A 19,369-nucleotide genomic window follows, 5' to 3' on the forward strand; every position below is an offset into this window, starting at 1 on the left:
TTAGTATGAATACATCTATTCTGAAAGAATCTGCAACACCACGAAGTTGTGGAGAAGTATAGATCAGGATTGGGTTATGAAAACACATTCCAAACTTCAAACATCCCACAGTGCCCTATTAAATCCATTATAGCAAAATGGAAGAAGATGGCACCACTAAAAAAACCTGATAAGAGAAGGCCGCCCACCAAAACTCACAGACCAGGCAAGGAGGGCATTAAACAGAGCTTCAACAAAGACACCAAAGATAACAATGAAGGAGCTGCAGAGATCCACAGCGGAGATGGGAGTATCTGTCCATACCACTTTAAGCTGTACACTCCACAGATTGGGGGTTTATGGAAGATTGACTAGAAAAAAGACAGTGCTTAAAGGAAAAAAATAAGAAAACATGTTTGGAGTTCACTAAACAGCATGTGGCAGCTTCCCCAAGTACATGGAAGATGGTTCTCTGGTCAAATGAGAGTAAAATTGAACATTTTGGTCACCATGGGAAACGCTATGTGTGGCACAAACCCAACACTTCCCATCACCCCGAGAACACCATTCCCACAATGAAGAATGGTAGTGGCAGCATCATGCTGTGGGGATGCTCTTCATCAGGCGGGACTGGAAAACTGGTCAGGATTGAAGGAAAGATGGATGGCACTAAATACAGGGCAGTTCCTGAGGAAAACCTGTCTCAGTCTGTCAGAGATCTGAGACCTGAGGTTCACCTTCCAGCAGGATAATGACCCTAAACCTACTGCTAAAGCTACACTAGAATGGTTTAAAGGGAAACATTTAACTGTCTTGGAACTGCCTAGTCAAAGCCCAGACCTCAATCTGTGGCAGGACTTGCAGATTGCTGTATAACCCATCTAACTTAAATGAGCTGGAGCAGTTTTGCCTGGAAGAATCAGCAAAAATCCTAGTGGCTAGGGGGGGAATACTTATGCACACTCAAGGTTTCTGTTTTTTGTCTTAATTATTGTTTGTGTCCCAATAAAAAATATTTTGCACCTTCAAAGTGGTAGGCATGTTGTGTGAATTAAATGGTACAAGCCCCTAAAAAATCCATTTTAATTCCAGGTTGTAATGCAACAAAACAGGAAAAACACCAAGGGGGTGAATACTTTGGTAAGGCACTGTATATATCAGCTGTATCTGTTCTATATATTAATAATTTGCACCACTCTCTTTATTCCTTTACACTAACTCTCTCCTTTATAGTATAAATGTTTTATGTTGTACATTATTGAATTGGTTTACTCATTCTCATAGCTGTTCTTTATTTATGACCGTATTGTGTACTGTAAGTAATAACACAAGACGACTGGATCTTGAGAAAATAACTATTTAAGGTAACTGTGTGTGTAATACTGTGTATTCTTTGGCAGATATGCTTGATATTAGCAGATATTAGCAGATAAGCTTGACTGATAAACATATATCGAACAGGCCAGGTTCAGGTCTATCTAGGTGTCAGTTAATGTTGGTGGCACAATAAAAATACATTCCAGTATACTTTCTTATCATCAGTACTCAACATAGAACATTAAATTATTTTTTTTAATTTGTTTTCTTGGTGTATCTGTTATTTTTTGTGTAAATACGTAACTACTTTTTTTGCCAGACTTAATTATTATTGTACAAGGTGTGTAAAGCCTTCACTGTTGTGATATAATGTTTTTTCCCCCTCAGATTTCCTACCCCTGTGAGCATTGGTAAACATTCAGCCTGTATTAGTCCAGTGCTTTTTGTGCACACGTTTGACTCAGCGCAAAAAAAAAAAAAAAAAAATCGCTGTAGGTGCTCTTGCTATTTCGGGTATTTAAAGGAATATTCCATGTACTAGCCAGTCCCAGATGTCTGAGGTTATGCATGAAGACCACACACTCGTAGCTAACAGCAGTAGAGACCAGAGCTTTGTGGTTTTCAGCCACCCAGCAGCACCTCCTGGAAGGGTGTACTTATTAATGGGAATCTTGCAAATTTCCAACCAGCTGCTGGATGACCCTCATCTGAACTTGCGTGCTGCTCCTGTACCATTAAAGGAATACACCAGCATTTTTCTAGACTAATCTCTACCCACCACATGTAACAAAAATTTGATATGGTTACCCAGTGATGGTTGGATATAATATTTGATCAGAGGGCTCCAATCTAATATTTAAATCTAATAGCTCAACAATGAAACTATCAGGGCTGAGCAATGCATTATATCACAAAGTCTCAACGATGGCATAATAAGAATGATGTGGGGCAAACTATTACACACACTCAAAGCAAGATAGACAGCAAGACTGCAGTGCTTTTGGGGGGAAAAGGATGATAGAGTAAATAATTCGCCTGGTTCATTTTCATTACACCCACATGTGCCTACATAGTCACTGCTGATGACGTGTTATGGATGTCTCAGCAAAGTGTGCTGAAAAATACCAGCCCAAATGGAGATCAGCAAAGAAGAAAACTAAAAAATCTTTTTACATACCGATTGTCTATCGATTGACATTTTCACTGTTAATCTGATGCTGAGCTCTGACTGGTGCAGGGAAAAAACCAGTGTATTTAAGAAAGAGAGAAAAAGGCTGCTCTTTTGATGTATTTTTGAATACTAACATACTCCAATCTTAAATTATGGAGCTCCTACACAAAATGTTGGTAGGTTGGTAGTTGTGGTAAATATAATAGAATCCGAGTAACCTTCACTGGATATCATTGCAGTGTAGTATCATATTGAGACAATTAAATTGTTATATCATACAAGCCTAGAATGTATGAATCTACAGCCTGGGCTAGAAGGAAATCAGCCCCAGCCTCGCTTCTTTATACTTTCTGCGTAGTTTTCTTATGAATGTTGGTGGTGCGGTTTGTAAAAGAGCAGATAATCTGATGGGGATATCTTTAAAAAGGAAAAAAGCTAGCTCATTTCTTAATGTAAAGATGATTACCCTGACAACTGCTCTTAGACTTTGGTCATAAGTGAGATTTTTTTTTTTTTTAATCAAAACCTCATTTATAATGCTAATAGTATGGGAATACTTCATGTTATTGTCTGTGGTAATTGCACATATGCTACAGATGCAGTATATAAAGCGATTAGATTAGAAAAAAGCTGGAGTATATCTTTAATGGTGCAGGAGCAACTTGCAGGTTCAGATGTGGGTCACTTCAGCAGCTGGAAGGAAATTCGTCTTATTCCCATTAATAAGCACAGCCTTACAGAAGGTGGCATTGGGTGACTGAAAGCCACAAAGCTCCTGTCTCCACTGCTTCTAGCTAGGTGTGTGTTTTCTTACAGAGTGTCACCACTCTACATTTTGTATTGCATCCTGTATTGCAATAGGATTTATTTCATCATTCCCCTATCTCATGTCTTATACAGACACACACTGATTCATGCATAGCACGTTTGGTGAAAAGCAGATGCCACTGCAATATATCAAATCATGTCACGTTGTCCTCCATCCCTCGTTCACTGGGTGTAGAGTAGAGCGCTTGGCGTGCTGCTTTGTCCTTGACAGATGACTGTTTGTGTGAGGGCTCATGGAGCGGCAGCGTGAGAGAGGGGTGGGGAAGGACACACACACACACACACACACACACACACACACACACACACAGACTCAATGATCTAACATGCCAACCTGCTTTGCACTCACAGGGAAGGCCTGCTGGCACAGAGACAGAGAGAAGGAGAGAGAGAGGAAGGGAGGGATGGTGGGATGAGAGCTCAAGAAGGTCCTTCAGGGTTTCAGCAGTGTGTTTTTTGCTTGTCAGCTTTTCCCTGTTAGCTCTGTCTTTATTATTGACCTTCATCTGTATTCATGCCAAGGTAAGCTGTTACTGCTTCACCTTCAACTGCAGCATCACAGATCTCTCTCTCTCTCTCTCTCTCTCTCTCTCTCTCTCTGTCATTCTGCTGCATTTGCATACTTCTTGCAGGTTTTGCTGCCTTTAAAAGAAAACTCCAGTATTTTTGTTTTTGTTTTTCTTTCTTTTTAACCTATTCCTTGTCCATCGCATCTAAAGCATAACACTAATTACTATAAAACTAGAAAAAAAAAACAGAAAATCTGTTAACTCAATCCTGAGTAATTCTGTCTAAAGGCAGTTTTGAACTTAGTCAATAAAGGTTTAAAATGCATGTTTGTCCTTGTGGACAACTCATTTGTCCTGGAGGATCTGAAGACCATTTTGAGAAAACTGGGCACAAGGCAGGAATACACTCTCAGCAGGGCCATCAGATCAAACTTGTTCTTTCCACTAAGAAGTACAGCTCTGCTGTTGTTCTTTCAGCTGCTCCCGTTAGGGGTCGCCACAGTGGATCATTGGTCCGCATGTTTGATTTGGCACAGGTTTTACACCGGATGCCCTTCCTGATGCAACCCTCCCATTTTTAACCAGGCTTGGGCCTGGCACTGAGAGTGCACTCCCAGTGGCTGGGTTGGTTCCCTGCCCAGGAATCGAGCCCGTGCCGCGGTGGTGAGACCACCAGGGACCCAAGAAGTCCAGCTCTACTAATGGCATCATTTCTGACTGTTGTTCATCCATCACAGTGCAGCCAAACAAACATTAATGAGAGCACGATCTGCTGTCTTCCTGGCTAATATATTTGCATGGAAAAGGGAAAGAGGAACACTGTCCTTCCCAGCCAGAGATCAGGGCCCAATTTTCTTTTATTTTCCTGGCAGTGGATGGCTATGAAATCTCCAGACAGTTAGTGGGAACACTTTATTATTGCACCATTCATGAGTCTCATTCTTATGTAGTTTTTTTCAGCTATCAAACATGGAAACAGTACAGCAGGGGTCATTAACTGGTGGAACAGCAAAGTATTTCAGAGACTGCACAGAGTACTTGAAAAGTACAGCAGAGCTGCTAAACATTTGCAGAAAAAAAATACCTGTAGTTCCACGTTTCCTGAACAAGAACTATCACGGCTTCTGTAGCAAATCTGATATTGTTGCTTATCCAATCACCTTCATTTCCATCCATCCATTTTCTGTACAATTTGGAAATGCCAATCAGCCTACAACTTTGAACTGAGGCAAAGAAACCTCCAAAGCATGGAGAGAACATGTAAACTCCATGCACACAGTGCAGAGGCGGGATTCGAACCCTCAACCCTGAGGCAAACATGCTAACCACTAAGCCACTGTGTTATCAGATCAGAGACTAACTACAGATATTAGTTCAGAAAGGGGAGAGTTTTCACTCTTTAAGTTTTTATATTTTATTTACCATCTCCGATTAGATTGAATAGAGACCGGGTGACATGGCTTGTTAAAAAGTCAAAGACAAAAAAAATTATAGACAAATGGACAGAGAAATATGCTTTTATTCTCCCTGCATCAAATTCAAAATAGGTGTCTTACCTGTTCCAGGTCTGTGGTGTTAAAAGTTTAAAGTGGTAACGTGAAGTGTCACTACAAAAACAAAACATAACCACTTCGAATCTTCTTATTTATAGCCATAAACTATTCACTTAATCTTTAAACATTAAAATTAACTGTCACCATGTTAGTTTCTTATCCTAGATTTTTTTAAGCAAGGAATTTATGCAACTGGGTCTTCACAAATTTTAGATGCAGTACATAAAATATTCTGAAATAATATAATATTAATATAATTTTAGATGCAGTACATAAAAAATTCTGCTTACATATGCTTTTCTTATGCTTACTAAGGTTGAGTCACTTATGTACTTACATGACTTCTTTTGTGACAACAAATTCACAAAGTATATCTGAAAGTATGAATTGTACAGATTTAGTTAATCTTAAATTAAACTTAATTTGCTTTTAACTGAAGAAATTCATGAAAATGTCCTACAAAATTGTTCCTCTGTACATTATGAGTTTGGAGTAAACTGATTTTCTGCTTTCTTTTTAATCAGTGCTGGGAAACGTGTTAAAATTCTTGTCACTGAAAATCATATGTTCACTACAGATGCGCTAGCTAGAAATTAGGTTGACAAATATGAGAATTCCTTTAATGGGTAGGATGTGTGTTGTTGGGTTAGTCATGAAAACATGACGAATCTCTGCTTGTGGTTGAAAAATGGGTGGAATAAATCAGTGAATGAATCAATAGTGCTTCATGCTTCAGATGACCCAATACATTTGCATCTCTGCTAATCATGGAGATTTTCGCTTATTCAGTTCCTGTTATGGTTTGTGTTTATTAGAGCTCATGTATGAGAGAAGTGCAAAGTGCACAGAGCAGGTGAAAGCTGAACAGAGCGCATGTTGTGTAGCAGCATTTTGATGCCACAAGGCAAGGAAGATGTTTGATGACCATCTGCGGTCAAGGATAATCAGCATCAGGTGATCGTCCCTTTTTGAAAACATTTGGTTAGCCTTATTGAGCTGATGATGTTTTTCCCAGCTCACACACACACACACACACACACACACATGCACGCTGTTCTGTCCGTGTCCCCGTCTCTCTTCGGAGTTATATTGGAAGGAAGAGGATTTCTCGTGGGAGGAAAGAAGAGGGGGTCTTTGCTATGAGAAGGAGGGAGTGTGAAGTTTTTTGCAGTTCTGAATCCATGTATCTCCGCAGTGTGAATATACTCGTCAGTAGCGGCCCACTGGGGGAGCATATCACCGTGGCAACCAGAGCTCTCTGCAAATGTGTATGTGTGAGCCAGGTGGTTCCATTTTTTTTTTTTTTTTTCATATGACTAATAAGAGGAGATGTTACCCCCAAGATATCTAATATACACACTGAAACAGGATAAGCCGCTTTATAAAGCGCTGCTGTCAATTTGTGTTAAAATTCTCTGCAGCTCAGCTCCATCTTTGTGCTTCGTGCTGCTTTGTGAGTCACTCATTTACACAGTCACTTGTGATTATGTCGTCTTCGACATTGATATTATGACACATCACTGACACAAGCACTATATTTGTGACAGTTCTGTACACGATTGCACATAAGGAATAATACATTTATCAAACATGACTCATGCATTTGTTTGCTATGTGGCTTATAAGAGAGGATGTGGCTGCTGGAAGAAGCACTATCATGTACTCGTATAATGCATAATGATCTAAATATAGAGAGACAGTGTGCAATATTATGAAGCCCTGTACAGAATGAAGATACATCATCGACATTAATTGAAGTAGTCAGTGGAGTCAGAGCTTATTTTTGCCTGAAATGGCTGAAAGTCTCTCTTATTGGGACAGACATCATTACAACGTACTAAATGTGATTTTGTTAATCCATGTGGCTGTGCTGTCTCCCATCAATTCAGCTCTTTTAATATTGTAATGGTTGGTGCTTAACTTAATAATAATAAAAAAAAACATCTAATAAATCTAGTAAAGATTACTGTCTGACAACATATGAATCATTGAGCTAACTGTGTGAAATCTCTTCATGGAAAGCAATAAATTTATTGCATTTGTTCGTGTAGGTTTGTAGTTCAGATCATTTTCATATATTATAGTTTACAATGCAGATACAACTGAATGGTTTAGTAAAATAAAATTTACACACTTTCCTGTGTACCGCAAATGTAGTCGATCAGCTGTGACATGTTTGGTGTCCTATGTTTGCTTCACTGGTTTTGCTCTCAAGCTGTCATGTAGCTAACAACTAAAAATATCAGGAGTTGTTTTTATTTCAGTTGAAAGTGGAAAATATAATTGACATAGCTCTGAGCTTTCCAGTATTATTTTGCCTTCAAACTTTGGGAGGTGGAGCCTAGGGGACGTGTTATAAAGCTACACTAGTAAGATCACTAGTAAGAACTACACTACTGACTATCGAACTTCTTGTCATCTTGTGTGGATGGATTTCACAGTCTGCTAAAGAAAAAGTACATTTTTGGTTGTCCGTGATAGCTCCCTCTATAATGTTAGTGTTCAGCTATACAGTGAACAAAATATAAACAAACAGTATGATCAAATGTATTCTTACCATTTATAGATTACAATAATTCATACTGTGTCCATCACAGACATCACAGAATGCAGATTGAGGCAAGTATTTACTTAAAACACCAAACATATAACTTGGGGTTCTTTTGTATGTCTGAGGTGTTATAGTTTAGTGGCTGACCCCTGGTTCTCTCCCGCTGTGTTTGCAGGCCTTGTATTGGTCTGTGCTGTACCTGGCCTGGGGGAGATGATGCAGTGAGTGTGGACCATCACTTGTCCTAGCCATGAGCCATCAGGAGGCGCCGCTGAGCTACGAGCCAGTTGAGGCAACCGAAGCCGACCTGGGCCGCCGAGAGCAGCCCTCCTCCCAGCGCAGACGACACGAAAACGCGGGCCGCTCTCGTCATCATCACAGTGGTAATGGCAGCGAAAACAACCACTCCCAGCCCGGATCACAGCGGCAACGCCGTCACGAGGGCTCTGAAGGGACCGGGCGACCACGCATCTCCCGCAGGATGCCTGAAGAAGGTGACGTGGAACAGCAGCAAGTTCAGCGGCCGATCCCACGGCCTGCGGTGAGCCGCTACCGCAGGCAAGGAGACACAGAGGCGCGGCTGAGGGCTCAGCAACAGCGGCAGAGGCAGAGGGAGAGGGAAAGACAGCAGAGGGAGGCAGAAAGAGCTGAGCAACAGCGACTGGAGGAGGACGAGGATGACCACAGTGCCCTGGCACGCTCTGCAAGTACAGAGAGCGGTTTCCACAACCACACAGACCAGGCCGAGGGTGATGCTGTCATGGCGCTGGAGGCTGAACCTGAGGATGAGGGTATGTACGGTGTGGCACTAAGACCCGAGGCGGAAGAATATGCAGAGAGCGCCGAATCCGAGCAGCAGCCCCAGTACCCTCCCCAACCGCCTCCACTTCCCCACGAGCCCCTGCAAAACATGGAGCGGCCAACCAGACACGATGCCGAGGCACTCAACCCCGGTTACTCCAACTATGTTTACGCACAGCCTCGGCCTGACGATCAGCCCTATTCCGAGCCCTATGCTGACTATGGAGTCCAGGAGCATGTGTACGAGGAGATCCCAGAAGCCCCAGAAGGAGAAATGCCTCAGCAGCGTCGCGCTGGACTCCGGCTCCTGGAGCGCGATTCGTACGGGCAGCAGGAGGCTGTGGGCTCCAGGCTCCACCACTATGACGAGCGCTCGGACGGTGAATCTGACAGTCCCGAGAAGGAAGCCGAATTTGCACCTTACCCACGCACCGACAGCTGTGAGCAGGATGAGGATGTTGAGCACATCATGGACGAAGTGAAGGAGAGTTTGAGCTCACAGAGCCTTGAGCACCCTGCAGGAGAAAAGGGAACAGACAGACACAAAGAGGAAGAGCAGGCCGAGGAAGGGAAGCTTCAGGAGCTAGTGAACGAGGGAGGGAAAGGAGAGGATGGCAGACTCCCCATGAGCAGCCCCTCTGAGGAGTCGGCTCAGGTCAGGAGCAATAGGCAGAAGAGGGACGCCATCTCTCTGGCCATCAAGGACATCAAGGAGGCCATCGAGGAGGTGAAGAGTAGGACGGTGCGTTCACCCTACACGCCAGACGAGCCCAAAGAGCCCATCTGGGTGATGAGGCAAGACTTGAGCCCCAGCATGGAGTCGGACCTGCAGCCACCACTAGGGGGAGATGTGAGTAAACATCATGATCATGATCAAGGTGCTTTTTGTTTAAGGCTGGCTTATATTTCTTCATTGAAGTGTATTTGTATTTTTCATGACACGGAGAGGGGATTTATGGGTAAGCATAGCTCAGTGAATCTTTTTATGCTGTACAAGATCAAAGCTTCATGATTGTTTGCTTGTTTAAAATGTCTGTAAATGTTGTTAAATAGGTTTAAATAATTTTAACAATAAGTATCAATGATAATTTAAAAATGATTTTTAACCAAACAGTCAAACAGAGAAAGAAACATTGTTCATCTAAGCATGTCCATTTTGCATCACTGCAGAATAATAATGCAGAAGTGTGTTGTAACTGTGATTGGTCCAATCGAGTTTCAAGTTAGTGGAAAATGAGCTAGACCCAGAACCCCAGGTTTCTTAGATTCCTGTTGGATTTTAAACATGCAATGTGAAACACTGCACACATAGTCACAGTTTTCCTTTAAGTCTAATGTGCAGTCATCCAGTTACTTACTTCCATACAGTACTGCAGACCAGGGAGTTTCTAGGTCTAAATTTTCCCTGGTCCTCCATTTATCATGTGCCTGCTGCTGGATGTGCAGTGGTGCAAACATGTCTCTGCACAGTGAGTGCTGCTCTTTGGACAAATCTCCTGCCTGAGGAAAATACAAGGTGGCTCAAACACACACCGCATTGGCTTTACCTCCGTCATCCAGCAGGACTTATCTGTATTCTGTGATGGGAGCATATGACTCGTGCATCCACATGCAGCAGCCTTTTAATTCAAACACAACAGGGCTCGAGCAGAGAGAGGGAGAGAGAGGGAGAGAGAGGGAGAGAGAGGGAGAGAGGGAGAGAGAGATGTTACGAGCAAAATTTCCATGTAGTCACGAGTTCTTGTTTTTTCTCTTCTTCATCTCTCACCTTTTCTCACTTTTGCGCTCAAAAATAAATTATAAACCTAATATACAGATGCTATTTAACAGTTTCCCAGCCTGCTTCTTGCTGAACAGTATCAGATACCATTCTGTGTATTCAAGACGATTTGATATCTTTCTCTTTTTTCCCCTCCACACACAGATAATAATCAGTTTGTGTGTTTAGGGTAATCTGTCTCATTAGGTTTTCCGAACAAACCCGCCACACTGTTGCACTGAACAAACAGCAGCTTCTGGCGTGTACAGCAGTAGTATAGAGTGGGTCCTGCTCCTTTGGTGAAGTACCAACATTTATCTGATTCTTATTCAGCAGCACACACACATTACTGCTTTTCGTGTGATTCAGAAAGGGTCGATATTTATAAGAAACTTAAGTATTACACCATTTAAGTAGTCTATAGGCAACAGAGAAAAGATTCTGTGTGTCATGGTGTGTAATTGAGCTCACTAGTCTGTCACACTATTGAACTGGCTGTGTTTGTATGCAGATATTTTTGTTAGTCAAAATTAATTTATTCTGACTGCACTTTTCCTGTTATTTAATAACAGCGTTACCGCAACTTGTGTGTCCTCTCAGAGGAAAACATGTAGCTAGCATGACTTCAGCAAGATCTTATTATTAATTCAAGCCACATCTCTTGTTCCTCAAAGTCATAAATGATGTCATTCTTTGTATATTAAAAAAAAAAAACACACCTCAATGTCCCTCATTTAAAATAGTACTTGGACACCCAGCCCACTGTGAATTGAATTGTTAATATATCAACAATAACGCTTAGTTTGATATATACCGCTTTAGTTATATACATTAACGTCAGCTTAAATAATTATAATAATTTATTAGATTATTATAATAAATTATAATCATTTTTAGACTGTCTGTAAGCATAGTTACTGAAAGGGAACTCCATATAGTACTCTGAAAATGTTTCAGGTCGTTCATGAGGCTTCATGTTGTCTTCAAGGCTTCAAGTTGTCCACTCAAGATCACTACTTCATTTATACTTGTGATGTCATTTACCCCTATGAGTTCATCGCAGCCCTTATTTTTGCCTTCTATATAATTTATTTAGTGGTGGCGAGTGACACAGAAGGAAACTGTGTGTAAATAATTCAGCGAGACTCACGTAACAAACACCGGAGAAGGAAAAATGGCTTTCTTCCATAATAAGCTCACATCAGTGCTGATTCTGGGTGAGCAAAGCACTTATTTATGCCACGTATTGAATTTCTGGAGCAGGCGTGATACAATGGGAGTCTGTTTTATGATTTTAGTATTCAAAAGTAGTAGAGCTCACAGTGGAGTGCTATGTTTATGGTCATCATTTAACTCCTCAAGTGACTCAGAAAGAGGCTTTGAAATGATTTCAACATGATGTAGCTGTTTCACTGGTAATCCTACTACTGATAAAGGTATCACAACACACTTTGGGCTCCTAAATGTCCTTATTGTACTTAGGGATGGGTGATATGACAATAGAATATTGATATTGTGATATCCAAATTGTGACATGATATTTGTCATATCATCCACCTCTAACTGGACCGTCTAATCAGCACTCCACCATGTTATTACAATAGATTTGCCACTTGTGTAGAGTTTCAGTAGAAACGAGGGACGTGTCTGGCGTAGGGTTGTAACAGGAGCTGAGTGCTCTCTCATTCCAAGTCATGATCCGTGTCAGGTCTACAAGAGACTCGGATTAGCCAGAGACCCTGTGACAGTCACCTTCTATTTTTCTCTGTGCAGTTTTTTTTAAGAACTACAGACTTTTTGCTGTAACTTTGAAAGATGGAGAACTTTTGGATGTACCAGGAAGATGGGAACAATGAAGATGAGGTCAGAGGGGGGTGTACTTCAAACCGTCAAATTGATGATGTGTGTTTGCGAATTGTTCTGAAAGCATCTGTTTCTCTTCTTTTACTTTAACATTAGATTCATTTGTCATGACGCCTTAAGGAGAACTTACTAAGCATCAGTGTAACCACATTGAAATCCTCCAGAAATAGAGTTAGATGATGTTTAGCTAGTCATCTGCTCTCTTGTTGATACCGGAATGAGTGATTTATTTTGTCTGTTTTTTCTCCATTTCTCCATGTGAGACTGGATGTTATACCTGTGAGGTTATATGTATCAGTAGGTGCTGCTGCTGCTATTGGCCTGATGGACAGTGTGTGGCTCACATACTCTTAATTTACTTTATTTTGCTAAAAAAAAAACAAAAAAAAAAAACACACACTAGATTAGGGGTTTCGGATAGAATTCTTGTCCCTCGGGTGTTACTTTGAAGAGTATGAGATTTGTACGCATGTTCAGTACCGCTATTCAGTACTGCTGATGGTTTGTGGGTTTTTTTCCCTACTATACCCATCTTTAATATCAAATGCTAGTGCAGTAATCTGCCACTCGCTTGGTTGTTACTATAAATGGTTTCGAATAATATGCTCCTGTCACCGTATTTGATATTCAGTATTGTGTGTGTTGATGGCTGTCATTATATTCAGTAGAATTGTTTATAAAATCAGTTATTAGAAACAAATACAATTCTCATATTTCTCAGTCAATATGAGTGAAGTGTAGTGACATGCTTTTCTGGTTTAATCAGTATTAGTTAGTATGATTTATTACTATCATTTTTTAAAAGACACTAACAATTAAGGAGCATACGAGTGTTACTGTGCAAACAATATACCACATGACTATACATCATCGTCACAGTGTGAAGCATTAAAGCCGATGGTGTGTGAGATACATTTCTGTACTGACAGTATACATATGGCTATGTGCCTATCCGTTTATAATTGTTTGTTTTGTCTTTGTTTACTGTTTAATCCTGATGAGTCATATTAATGATCTTCTTCTTTCTCAAGTCTCCAGGCCCAGCCTCCACCTCTCCCCAGGGGGCAGAGTCTTCCAGCAGCAACCTGCTGCAGCATGAGGGGAGTGAAAACTTTGAGTCCCCATCTCCTGCTGGCAAAGAGGTAGGAGTCCAGCATGTGACTTTAGCAACAGAATGGTGTGGTGTGGGTGAGTGTGTCAGAGAGGGGGATGTAAGTGTAATATTGTAATGATTTAAAGGAATACTCCAGCATTTTCCACCTTTTCTCTGTCTACTGTATCTGTAACATGTGCATTTACCACAGACAAGAATTCCCACTTGGAACAACAGAAAACCGTTCAATATCACCCTATCAGCCTTCATCAGAAGATGATCAGGTGTCCAAAAGAGCAAAATTGCCTGTGGTTTCACAGTGGGAGGGATGGCATACTCTCTCTTCCCTGCCAATCACAGTGACACTAGCCAATTCTTGGCATCTGTGAGCTCATGTATGAGGAAGAGGGCAGATAGTGCTTTCCTCCAAGCGTGTTACGCTGCCCTGTGATAAAGTATGAGCAGCAGTCCAAAAAGATGCAGTTGGCTGGCTTCACATGTCTCAGGAGAAGCACACGTTGGCCCTTGTCCTCCCAAGTTGGTTGCTGTTGTGTGATGGGGAGAGCAGGCTGGCAGTTGGGAATTGGCCAAGACCAAACTGAGGAGAAAATGGGGTTTAAAAAATCCCAACACGTCACCCTGTACTGAGAATAGACCAGAAAAGGTTTGAAAACATCAATAAATGTTTCATACAACTCGACTGCTCAGAAATTCCAACTGTTAGACTTTGATAAAAGAATGAGGTAGACATGAGAAATGTCTTACAAAAGCTGCACTGTAGTTTTATCCAACTTTCCAACAATGCAGCAATATAGTAAAAAGTTAGTTTGATCACATGTGCTTTCTCTAATCTAAGGTTTTTGGTATTTTTTGCACTATGACTGAGGCACTTCATCTTTAAAGGTGATGAATGATACAGATTTTAAGCCTAATTTACAGATTGAATTCCTGAGAACGTTGTACAACAATCTGTTTTTTTGTATAAACGTGTATTGACTGCCGCAATAACTGCTCTTAGACCTTAGTTTTCTGTTCTTTTCTGAGTACAGAGAAACATGTCAAAATTCAAGTTACTCTTAATCACATATACAGTACAGATGCTATGGGTAAAGATTAAATTGTAAAATGCAAGAGTATTCCTTTAATTGTTTAAAAGAAATTTGAATGACAGATCCTGCATACTGGTTTTTAGTTGCTGTTGTTTTTTTGTTCTCGAAATGACAGTCAAGGAGGAGCATTGCTTCATTCCCAACATATGTGGAAGGTGAGTTTGGCCATAAACACAAACACAAACTGATATAATATGAGCACCTCCACCATGTTTGATAATTACATTTTCATTTATCAGTGTATGTAGATCTCCATTATCACTCACTCTGGGAATCTTCCTTGTCTCGTGCCTCAGTTCCAGGCCCGTGTGACCCAGAGGACCTCATCGACGGCATCATTTTTGCCGCAAACTATCTGGGCTCGACGCAGCTGCTGTCAGACAAGACACCATCGAAGAACGTGCGCATGATGCAGGCTCAGGAGGCCGTCAGTCGCATCAAGGTGAGCAGAGAGCGTCTCTCCTCGCTCAAATTCTGAGTGAAAAAGCTGAGTGAACTTGCGTGTACTTCAACTCTTTCTAGTCTCATTTCTGCAAAACACCATAACAAGATCCTCAAGATAAAGGAAGTAGAAATAAAAACAATTTCAGTATGACACTTTGAGGACAAATGAAGAGAGGCGTTTGACGACTGCAAAATTTCCTATTTAAAAAGAAAAACCCTAAATATTGCATAATTAGATGCCTCAAGTATTTCACAATGCAGCTGATGCACTGTATATTTGAAAATAGAAAATCTTACAAACTGTTTTGGTCAGATTGTCAGGAGTAATACATTTACTCTCCCTTTTGTGCTTTGTACTTATACAGGTATTTTGCAATGCTGTTATTTTTGTACATAGGCCTATTATTAAAAGGTGGGAAAATATTAAAGGACAGATTATGAGTTATTTTTAAATATCACTTAAAAATCTAATTTATTTAAATCAAATCTAATTTAAATCTTTTTGTAATTCTACTTGCGTGGTTCTACTTTAAGCCTGACACACCTATGTGGAATAGTAATGAAGTTATACATCCCAAAGGACTGCAGACATTTGCCACCTTCCCCCTTTTTATTCCTCTGTAGCACAAAGCACCAACTCCTTCAGTGAGCTACATGACTCAGCATTTTCTTCCATCGGCATCTTAGCATTTTTATCCATTGTATAAAATGCAGTAACCAGCAGCTACTGCTCCAAAGTTCATCATCAGAGCATCTGTGTTTTAGTAGGATTTATAATGCAAACAAAGCCCAATGAGCTATAAAGTGCTACCAAGTTAATAAATCAGGGTGTCAGATATTGCTATTCAGAGTGATTTGAAAGTAAAAAAAATGGCAATTTGAAAATGAAATGAAAATTTACAGGCCAGTTTAATATACAAACAGCAGAGGCTTTAGAATTACAGTAAAAACCCAACTAAAAGCCACAGCATGAACATTCGCTATTCTAGTGTTAATACACACTGAGCTGATACTGAATGTATATCAATCTCTTCAGTCACTCAGCATCTTTGTATTTACTAAATCTCACTTGTGTGACCTTGTGAAAGATATTTTGCATTAACTATTTCACAAGTTTGATTTTATAGCAATGCAATTTTGAATTCTGTATCAAAGACTTAAACCCAGTAGCTCATCTTCACCTCAGTTATTAAATATGTTAAATACTAATAAACAAACATATTTAAAAAAATTGGGAATGTTGGAAGTTGTGAATGCTGAATATAAGAATATGGTTGCATTCCTAAGTGGGCTAATTGCAATAAAGTATTTTTTAAAACTATTAAATATGTAAAGCACACAGGCACCCAAAGCCCCTTCAGAGGCTGGGGTATCCTCCTGATATCACCTAACTAACATTACCTTTTTGTTACAGATTTATACATTTCTTTTTGGTTTTTTAACAAATGTTAAAGACCTTTTTGTTAACTGAATACATAAATAAAGTACAAAACTGTGCATCTGGCCCTTTGAAATAAAAGAAAAACTTTAGTTTTTATTTACAAAGCAAATAGAAATCCAAAATGTTAAACATTAAATATGGGTGCATAAAAAAGTTAAATAATAATAATAATAATAATAATAATAATAATTATTATTATTATTATTATTATTATTATTATTATTATTATTATTATTATTTTATATAGCACATTTTTTAAACTTAAGGTCACATTACATAGTCTAATATTAATCAAGTAACAAATAAATAAACAAATATTCATCACATACAATCCGAAGCATGAGACCCAGCGAACAGAAATATATTTTAAAGAGAAGTCACCATAATTATGTCAGGTTGTAACATTACTATTATGTTTCTCTCTAAAATCTAAAATCAAGTGCCATAAGTGTCCTGTTTACATTATTTTACTTTTAGTAAGAAATTGAAATGCGTTCTTATGACCTCCTGCTTAATGCAAACTGAAGTGGCACGTTGAAAATGCAGCACCCTAACAGAGCTGTGATCCTTCTTGGTATTTTACCTGGCTTAGTAGGTGGTGATGAATAATAAATGATGCCACACCCTGGTGATCTCACAGCTCACATAGCTGAAGGAGCCTGTCTGAACACTGTGTTGAATTATTTCTCCACCAAGGTGGTGTGTGATGTTCCAGTTCTAAGTGGGCCAAGTCACTTGTTATTTATGTATCTGACACTTCCCTCAAGCATTACCTTTGACTAGTGACACAACTGTCCCATTTCTATTAAAAATTCAATTTAAGGATTTAATCTGATGTCAGGGTTTGATTTTTTTTGTTCCTCTTATCACGGCACGGTGAATCCTCTGCTGTAATGTTGCTGTCAGATCATGTTGGTCTCCTACCATATCGAAACCCAGCCCTGTTCTTTTATACAGCTGAATGAGAACAGTTGCATCCATCCATTAATTATTCATGTTCTGCGACATTCTTTCAAAGCTCGATCGCCTCATGTGATATGTCTTTAAAAAAAACAAGGTTCATGACACAATGTCGCTCAATCTCATTCTAATTTTGCAGCAGATTTCAATCTGCTTTGTGCAGCTGCCACTTTTTGACAGAATGTGCTGTAAGAGTGACTAAACATTCGAGGAAAGGGCAAGTTGGCCACCTTGTGGCGAGACAGGAATTAATTTCTAAAAAAGCATCAGCAAAAGAGCAAGTACAGTATGAAATGTTTGAAATTATATTTGATTTAATTATCAAATATTATTTGACATGTCCCTGACATGTTTTAGTGCCTCTCTTATTGAGGTACGTCGGGCGCTGCATCATTGAAACAGGGAATTTGTGGTTTGTGTGTATGGCAGGTGACAGGTGGCCACACACACACACACACACACACACACACACAGCAGTGTAGCTTGGGTCGTCTGGGCTCTGTGCCGCTCTAACCATGTTCCTGTCTCTGTTTGTTCCATGCCAAGCAGACGGCCCAGAAATTAGCCAAAAACAGGAAGAAGGTGCAGTAAATCATCATCCATTTGGTGTTTTGCTTTTTCTCTCTCTTCTTCCTTTTCTTTTTTGCTTGTGCATTTTCAGTTTCTGTCTTTCTCTTGTTTGCTGTATTTCTGAATCCAGCAACAAGTCGTAACCTTTTGTCAGATATTTGTCTGTGAAGCGTGTACCATTGTTTTCATTTCATGTCCAACATGAATCCAAAACTCGTTTGAGTACGGATAATAGAAGCCTTTTTTTTTTTTTTTTTTTTTTTGCTGGATGCAGAAAGTATGGGCTTCTGCTACATTCTTATCTTTTTGGGCTCTTTTCTTTCTAAGGTGATGTGCTGTGTTTCTGTTTTTCTATTTTCCTAAGACATGCCCCTACCACTCTGACTTTTGGTATGCTACTCATGTATTTGTTCAGTACTGGATGGCTCTGTCACTCCTTTCATTTCTTCTGTCTCTCTCACACAAACACTAAACAGACTGTTTAAATGGAGGATGACACTAACCACCACCACACTAACCCCAGCCTGTTGGCCATGAAGAAGCTGCAGAGGTTCTACTGAAGGAGACTTATTGTTACACTTGATTAGACATTTGAGGCCAGACTGGGAAAGAAGCCATATTCTTTACAAAGCTGGCCACAGTCACTGAAACAGACTTACAGTTCTCCTTCACTGCACATCTGGGCCTTGTATTAACCTTTATATTAACCTTCTTTTATATCTGCCAATGTTTGTGTCTTTCTTTCAATGGCTTTTGTGTGTGTGTGTGTGTGTGTGTGTGTGTGTGTGTGTGTGTGGTGAGAGACTGATGGTCAGTGAAATTATTTCTGTGTCAGCAGGCCCCTGAGGGTGAGACGCAGCCCATGACAGAGGTGGATCTCTTCATTTCCACTCAAAGAATCAAAGTGCTGAATGCTGACTCTCAGGTACTTTAACTTAGTGTCCTTAAACACTACTCTTATGTCCAGCACATAACCAAAGTCTACTGTTTAACCAAATTAATGAATAAGTAGAACACATTCTCATTATAATAAGAACTCTGCAATTCAGGATTTAATTAGACTTATCTGATTGGTCATTAGGTTCTGATTAATTTTGTATAAGAGCAGCTCTGACTGTAGTTCCAGCTGCAAGGTTCACATTAATGCACTTGTTCGAATATGTTATCATTTCTATATTCTTGTATAGCAGTCACTCGACACAAACTGATTAAAAATGTATGTACTTGTTGATATGAGGTTGATTGTGAGGAGGACTTATTTAACATTTTTGGAAGGAGTCTCCAGTGTCAGCACTTGAAATGACTGTTCACAACATGAAATGTAACTTTAACAGGACAAAAAGTATGACATGTCATTACTTGTGTGTTAGTGTGGCAAGGTGCCATGGTCCAAGTTCCCAGGTTCACCAAAACTGGACAGC

The 19,369-nt window shown here is 40.0% G+C and overlaps 1 protein-coding gene across 4 annotated transcripts in view; it reads left to right on the top strand.

Moving 5' to 3' along the window:
- apba1a (amyloid beta (A4) precursor protein-binding, family A, member 1a) overlaps nt 1-19,369 on the top strand; it is a 59,581-nt gene that overhangs the window by 31,262 nt on the left and 8,950 nt on the right. Inside the window, exons 3-8 of one of the 4 annotated variants that reach the window (XM_053228886.1) lie at nt 8,084-9,559; nt 13,363-13,473; nt 14,649-14,688; nt 14,830-14,975; nt 17,928-17,960; nt 18,784-18,873. In XM_053228886.1, coding sequence (XP_053084861.1) covers nt 8,159-9,559; nt 13,363-13,473; nt 14,649-14,688; nt 14,830-14,975; nt 17,928-17,960; nt 18,784-18,873 — 1,821 coding nt within the window. In that variant the 5' untranslated portion in view covers nt 8,084-8,158. The remainder of the gene's footprint in view (nt 1-8,083; nt 9,560-13,362; nt 13,474-14,648; nt 14,689-14,829; nt 14,976-17,927; nt 17,961-18,783; nt 18,874-19,369) is intronic. The other 3 variants (XM_034299018.2, XM_034299020.2, XM_026931340.3) reach the window with 3 other exon arrangements.

The sequence above is a fragment of the Pangasianodon hypophthalmus genome, chromosome 24 (genome assembly GCF_027358585.1).
Source record: "Pangasianodon hypophthalmus isolate fPanHyp1 chromosome 24, fPanHyp1.pri, whole genome shotgun sequence".
In the NCBI taxonomy this organism is placed as follows: Eukaryota; Metazoa; Chordata; class Actinopteri; order Siluriformes; family Pangasiidae; genus Pangasianodon; species Pangasianodon hypophthalmus.